This window comes from Otolemur garnettii, unplaced genomic scaffold (genome assembly GCF_000181295.1).
Source record: "Otolemur garnettii isolate 467f Iridium unplaced genomic scaffold, OtoGar3 scaffold00024, whole genome shotgun sequence".
NCBI lineage: Eukaryota > Metazoa > Chordata > Mammalia > Primates > Galagidae > Otolemur > Otolemur garnettii.
In genome coordinates this window covers 13164690-13172229 of record NW_003852419.1, presented here as the reverse complement: position 1 = coordinate 13172229, position 7540 = coordinate 13164690, and the positions used below count along the sequence as shown (strand labels likewise).

At 34.1% G+C, this 7540-nt stretch overlaps 1 protein-coding gene across 12 annotated transcripts in view; it reads left to right on the top strand.

Annotated features, from left to right (window-relative positions):
• CCDC88A (coiled-coil domain containing 88A) overlaps positions 1-7540 on the top strand; it is a 121960-nt gene that overhangs the window by 23658 nt on the left and 90762 nt on the right. For all 12 annotated transcript variants that reach the window (XM_023512091.1, XM_012804042.2, XM_023512092.1 and 9 more), the window contains exon 3: positions 5310-5418. In XM_023512091.1, coding sequence (XP_023367859.1) covers positions 5310-5418 — 109 coding nt within the window. The remainder of the gene's footprint in view (positions 1-5309; positions 5419-7540) is intronic.

Here is a 7540-nt window from a genome sequence, read left to right as displayed (position 1 = left end):
GCTGGAAAATGTTCTTCTTAGCAAAGTATCACAGGAATGGAAGAAAAAGTATCCAATGTACACACACCTATTATGAAATTAATTTAAACCTTTTTATGTGAAAGCTATAACCTAGTACTTTTCTCTCAATTTTTGAAAATACTTTCTCTAGCTTATTTAAATTGTGCTTTTGTGATTTCTAAAATAATTTCATCTGATACTGTTAATATGTAAAAACTATACAGTTCCCTCTTTCTATACTCACAATTGTCTTATTGTTGAAAGTAGTCTTTCTCAAAGGCTAAAACTTAATACAAAACATAATAATATTTTAATGAAAAATTCTGAGAAGATTTTGAGCAAATCAAAATTATAAATTCTGAAAACTTGCTATGATCTCTAGAAGAGCTTTATACAGCAGAGACTATAGAACTTCCTGACAAATCAATAAATTTTGAGATACCATGAGGAATGTTGGACATAAAACTTGCAAAAGTCTTTAAACCTTATTTGAAAAAAATTTAAGAAAACAGAGAAACTTGGCGCAACTCTGTGTCAGGGACAAAGATACAGTACTTACATTATAAAATTTGTTAAAGGGGGAATGAAATCACATGTTTATTAGAATATTATACATTCCAAAGTAAATCCAAATTGTTTGTTGTCATGCAGTAGTTGTCTTACACTATAAATATATATAATTTTTTTAGGTTATATAGATTTTTAGTAGTACTATTAGATCTTTTAAAAATACTCGTCAGGTTTAAATATTCAAATTTACAATAAATTATCACTAAGGAACTGGGGAAGAAAAGGAAATGAATCATCTTGAGTTTGATTACTCACTGTGAAAAGAGAACTGGGAATATGCTCAGGCAATTCAATACAGTCGATATATTGTACATTGCTGAAACCTTTTATTAGTCTTTTCTTTGTTTTCCTGAATGATCATAAAAGAGAAAAGACTAAAAGAGAATGAAGGAAAAGGGCTTTAGGATCCTAGGCAAATTTCTGGTTTGGACTTCAGTTTTCTGATTTGTGGTGAAACCAGATATCAAGTATTTTCTAGGTCTAATCGTGGTCAGTGTATGAATGGGAGGCAGTGATGGGTGAGAGGTCTATCACAGAACTTAAATAGAGAATGGAAAATAGAAAATAAAAGAGGCTGGAGAGGAAAGGTAGTTATTGAAGGTCTGTGATTGTAAGGAGTGGAAGTAACTGGGTGTGCCTAACATCTGTTTCTAGAGCAAGTTCTACTGTTCTCTCAGTAGAAGTACATTTTCCTCCACAAAAATGACTTGACTAAACCAGGTTTTTATATATTAAGTAATGTGTCTAGCATAGTTGGTACTCAGTGATTATTTCTTTACCTTACTCACTATAAATGTACCAGAGTTGATTATATAAAACTAGGTTTTCCCTTCAGCTCTCTGGGTTTTTTTAACCTTGACTTGACTGTGCTTGAAGTTTGTCTTGTCTGCCATGACCTATCATTTGACTTCTGCAATAGAGTCCCTATACAAGTAACTAGTTCTGGTTAATGCTTTTACTTGAGAGACTCTCTTTTTCGTTTATTTTTTTATTAGATCATAACTGTGTACATTATTGCATTTATGGGGTACCATGTGCTGATTTTTATCAAACTGGTTAACATATCATTTACCTCACTTATTTAATCGTTGTGTTTAGACATTTATTCTCTACTCTTAATATATTTGACATGTACGCTTGCAGTATGCACAATAGGTGTAGGGAGGGTAATCGGTGGGACCTCACTTTTTCATTTAAACTCTCATTTGCCTTGGGCTGTTCTGATTTTGTTCATTATCGTGCACTAAGAATAAGTCAAGTCACAAGTCAGATTTAACCTGGTTTACTAATATTCTCCCTTGTTCTGCAGTTCTCAAATTGTAGATTAGGACTCTGATATTCAACTGATCTTTGAGATACAAACCTTAGTGTGTGGTACCTATTCTAGGTGAGCCAGGAGCCCTGCCCTAACAGACATCAAGATGTACAGGATTGTAGCAGTTAGGGGGTACTGTTGACATAGGAATATGTATTAAGAGTAAGGCCAGTGAAACATACAGAAGAGCACAGAAACAAGCCAGGCCTATGCATAATAAGTACCTTGACGGATGAAAGTCTATCAAAGGGAGAAACATGAGATTACCTTAAAGTGTTTGTATGACTTAGTTGTTCATGTGGAAAAAAATACCTTTCTCATTTATAAAACTAAATTCCAGATGGACTAATGACCTGAAATTTTTTCTACAATCCACTTTTTTAAATTACTAAAATATTATATAGGCGAGTACACTATGATCTAAGTAAATAAAGTCACTTAGAATCACAATAAGGTGAATAGACAACAAATAGCATACTTGATAGCAATTACAAGTGATGAATTGGATCTGTATGCATCAGTATGGATAGATCTTAAGAAATATGATGAATGAAAATACATGTATAACTTTATACTATTCAAGCATATTGTAATCAGGTATTTTCTATAGACTTTATGGAAGAGAGCATTACGTAGGAAGTAGGTGGTAGTCAGAGGAATCTGGTTTTATCTGTAATGTTCTAATTATTTTAAAGGGAAAGCATAGGGTAGACATAAAGTTCATGTTAAATTGCACACAAACATGTTTATGCTGAATATTAAAATATTACTGAAATAATTTTAAATGGAAAGGAAAGGTACTTGAAGCAAACATGGTAAAATGTTAGCAGTAGTTAATTATGGGTGATAACATGGGTGATTGTTACTTTCTTCATTATACATTCCTATGTGGTGTTTTATGTTTTTTTAAAGCTAAAAAGTGCTCTTTCTCTTTCCTCCTTCCCTTTCCTTTCCTGAAGAGTTTGTCCTTCTAATTAAAGCCATAGGGTATTACAGAACATTGCTTTTGTGCTGAGGGGAAGTGGGCCACGGACTAGGGTTGAGTATTGGACAGTGACCACATAGAGCTGTACAGTACACGATGTCAGAGCCCAAATGGTATGAAGAGAGTGACTTGCAAAAGGGGAATGTGCATTCCTCATGACTAGTCCAGGGCATTAGCTCAGCTGGCCAGAAGACCATCCACAAATAGGGTATTGAAGCCTAATTGGATGTTGTGCATCCATAGGGAGAGGGAACGTGGTGTGGTTTGTAGAAATCAAAATTGATAGAAAGGCATCCAGGTGCATGGGCCCAGTGTGGGGACTCAAGAGCCTGGGATATTCCTGTGGTAAGATGGGATGGTCAAACAGAAGATACCAGAACCTGAGCTAAGTTCAGAGTATGTCATGAATGAGGGCTGCCTGCTGTGCGGAATCAGAGCATGAGTGGGATAAAAAGGATATCCTGAACAGGGATGCCCTGGTGTGGGGCACCAGAGATGAATGAGGAGCGCTTCCACTCAGAGTGAGGGATTAGCTAGGATGTCACAGTGATACTAAATTGGTTGATCAAGTAATTAGATATATTAGGAGGAATGGGAACAAAGTTTCTCATTGTCAGAGGAAAGAGTCACAGAATTGGAAAGGAAGACAACTAGATGAATTCCGTGGTTAGATTGGAATTGGAAGTATTTGTGTGAATTCATGATTTCAACATAGATACTTAAATACTTCCCTAGAACTATCCACTGAAAGGGCCTGGGAACAGCAGCACCTCAATAACAGTTCACCTGTGGTCTTGATCTTGACTTTAAGATACCATTCTCTACTAAGTGGCTTATTCAGGGTTGGAGTAAGGAAAGTAAAAGACAGGCCTGGAACATTTTGTGTCAGCAAGAATTATGGGGTCAGATCGAAAGGACATAGAAACCAGCTTGAGGGAGCTCCCACAGGCCATGTCTAGGACACATTGAAAATCATAATAGTTTTAGAAATTGATTGTAACACATCTCAATATAATTGGGAAACATGAGCTCATACTAAAATTAATGAATTGAAGGCTTGATGAAAAACAGGTTATTAACATAGATTCAAAGAACATCCTCACAAAATACATAATAACAAAAGGCACATACTCGCAGATACCTCTTAATTCAATTGATAAAAGTAAATGTTATCAGTAAAGGTACAGATTGCAACCACCTACTACCTCTTGGGATGCATTGAGAACACAGTATCTCTTCTGTGTATGTCTTGTTATAGATGCATAATCTGAACCAAATTATGTGTTTGACACAGTCTAATCAGACAAACCAATTGAAAGGCATTTGTGAAATAAATGTCCTATAGCCTTCTAGTTCATGTGCTTCAAGGAAAGACTGGGAAGCTATTCCAGGCTCAAAGAGACTAAAAAGTTCACTTAAGACTACTGAATGCAAAGTATGATTCTGAACTGGGTCTATTTTCTATAAGGGGTATCCATTCGTTATTAGGACAAGTAGGGAAACTTGAATGTGTTCTTAAGATTGAACTATATAGTAATGTATCATCATTAATTTCTTGATTTTGGTAGTAATATGTGTTTGTAGAAAGTGAGTGCTAAAATATTCAGAGATTATTTGGTATCAAGTCAGTAATTCTCAAGTGTTCCAGGAAAGAGACTGTATTGTTTATTGAACTTTTCTGTAAGTTTAATATTGCCCCATATTTAGTCTCTGTTCATTTATTTCAGCTTTTTCTCTCTCTCCATCTTTCCCTCCCCCCACCTCCTTTCTCTCCTCTCCCTTCCCCCTCTACCCCCTCCGTCGTCCCGTTTCTTTGAATTTTTATTATTGTGTCTTAAAGTTCACTAGTTTTTTGTTACACAGTTTCTAATCTGTTAAACTCATGCAGTGAATTTTTCATTTCAGACATTGTATTTTATCACTTTAAAGATTCTATTTTCTTAACAATAGTTTTCCTTCCATTTCTCTCTACTTAATGGTCATGTTTTTCTTTAAATCCTTTAGTTTATTTATAACAGCTGTTTTGAAGTCCTTGTCTGCTATCCCATGATCTCTTTCATTTTGGGATCTGTTTCTATTGACTGTTTCCATTTTATTTGTTGGTTATGGATCACATTTTTCTGACCTTTTGCCTGCCTGTTAGTGTTCTTACTGTATGCTGGATGTTATAATTATTATTTTGGAGTACTTGGATCTTGTCCTTTAAAGAGTGAGGAATTTTGTTTTGGTAGATTGTCAAATTGTGTTTCAATGTCATTTTCTTTCTTTTTTTATTAAATGATAGCTGTGTATATTAATGCAATCATGGGGTATAGTGTGGTGTTTTCATATATGATTTGAAATATTTTCATCAAACTGGTTAACATAGCCTGTATGTCGTTTTCTTAGTTATTGTTCAATGTAATTTTCATTTAAAAATTTTCTTTTTATTTTTTGCAGTAATCCTAAAACAGAGAGTCAGAGAGTAAATAAAAAAGTAAACAATGATGCATCACTTAGGATTCATAATCTTTCCATTTTGGTGAAACAAATAAAATTTTATTACCAGGTAAGTGATCCTTTTTTTAATCTTATATTTTTGTGTTATTTAGTATCAATCATTAACAAAGATTAAATACTTACTATATGCTAGGTCCTGGTCTGTTTGTCAGAGAGAGAGAGGAATAAAATGGTTTATTTCTTTCAAATAATAAATGTAACAAGCAAGCACATCATAATTATATTATAAATGATTACTGTATTTTACCTATTTTAAAAAACAATAGCCAATTTCCTAAGAACTTACACAGTATAATAACTTTGTTAGCCTACTTGAATTATACCTTTGAGAAGAATACTTTTGTCTTACTATTTTTAAATTCACTTTTATTGAATCTGTAATTGATTGGTGCTTAACTTTCAAATATATGTGTACTTTCATTGTCTTTTAAAAAAAAACTCAAGTTGGATAGTATTTCAGTTTTAAACATGAACATTGTTAAGGCTATTGATGTATTTCTAAGAATTGCTCTAGCTATACTGTACAAAGTTTGATAGGATATATTTTTCAATAGATTTTTTTCTATTCATTTTCTTGTTTCTTCTATGATTCATTTTACTTCCAAGTTATTTAGATGCTATTAAATATTAAATGTCTTAACATAACGGTATTTTTCAAGTTATATTTTTTGTTTTTGATTTTTAGTCAAAGAAGATTATTTATTAATAGTTACTTAGCTTGATTTAAATATGCTGTTTATTTTCATTAAAATTCCATGTGAGTGGCTCGGCACCTGTGGCTCAAGTGGCTAAGGCGCCAGCCACATACACCTAAGGTGGCGGGTTCGAATCCCCAGCCTGGGCCCGCCAAACAACAATGATGGCTTTGTGGCAGGTGCCTGTAGTCCCAGCTACTTGGGAGGCTGAGGCAGGAGACTCGCTTGAGCCCAGGAGTTGGAGGTTGCTGTGAGCTGTGATGCCATGGCCTTCTACCCAGGGAGATAGCTTGAGGCTCTGTCTCAAAAAAAAAAAAAAAAAATTCCATGTGAGCTTACAAAAGATAAGTATTCTTCAGTTGGTTGTATGCAGAGTTAGGGCAACTTTGTTAATTGTGTTGTTTAAATCTTTTGCAGCCTTGTTAGTTTGTCTCTTGTGCCATCAGTTATTGAGAAAGATGTGTTGAAATATCCCATTATGATAGCAGATTTATCGAGTTTTCTTTATAACACTTTGAAGCTGTGCTATGGGGTTCAGATGAATTTAAAGTTGTAAAATCCTTCTGAATAATTAGATAATTATTAGCAATAGTTTATACATTTTTCTTTGTACCAACTTAATTTTTTTTTACTATTTCTTGGAGGCCACTCTCAAAATTATACCTTTCATGTTTAACGTAACAAAGGCTAAAATAAATCAGTATCTTTACCATTTTGTGGACTAATATTTGATTTGAGAATACTTTAATTCTAGTCATTGTCTTTTATGACTTCTAAGCTCTGTATTTTTTTAACCCTACAAGTTAGATATTAAATGTGCTGTTAAATAAACCAAACTAGTCATGTGTGTTGGCTAGCACCTGAACTCCCAGGCATTCAAGAGGCTGAGGCGGGAGGATCGTTTGAGTCCAGAGGTTGTATCACACCACCGCACTCCAGACTGGGCAATAGAGTGAGACTCTGTCTCAAAAAATAAAAGAACCCAAATAAACAAAACTAATGTTTTATTTGATCAAGCTACATGTTTTCTGTCTTTGTCCTTCTTTCTTTTTTCTTTTGTATTCTTACTGAAGTGCATTCTATAAATATTTTTTAGAGGTTTGTTGATAAAGTTGAGAAACTTTGAGAATGTTGCTCTGAAAATGCTTTAATTTTGTTCTTGTTTTTGAAAGATAGTTTTGTTGAGTATGCAGTTTTAGGTTATTTAATTTTTTCTCTTTGCAGATTTATGTTACCTCTGGATCCCTTTTTGTTCTGGAGAAGTCAGTTATTAGTCTAATTATTTTTTTTTCTTAATTTAAATGTCTTTTTTTTTTTCCTTCCAGCTGCTTTTTTTTTTCTTTTAATAAAAAGAGATAAAGTCTTGCTCTATTATCCAGGCTGGCATACAGTGGTGCAGCCATAGCTCACTGTAGTCTCAAACTCCTGGGCCCAGGTGATCCTCCCACCTCAGCTTTCCAGGTAGCTGGGACTATA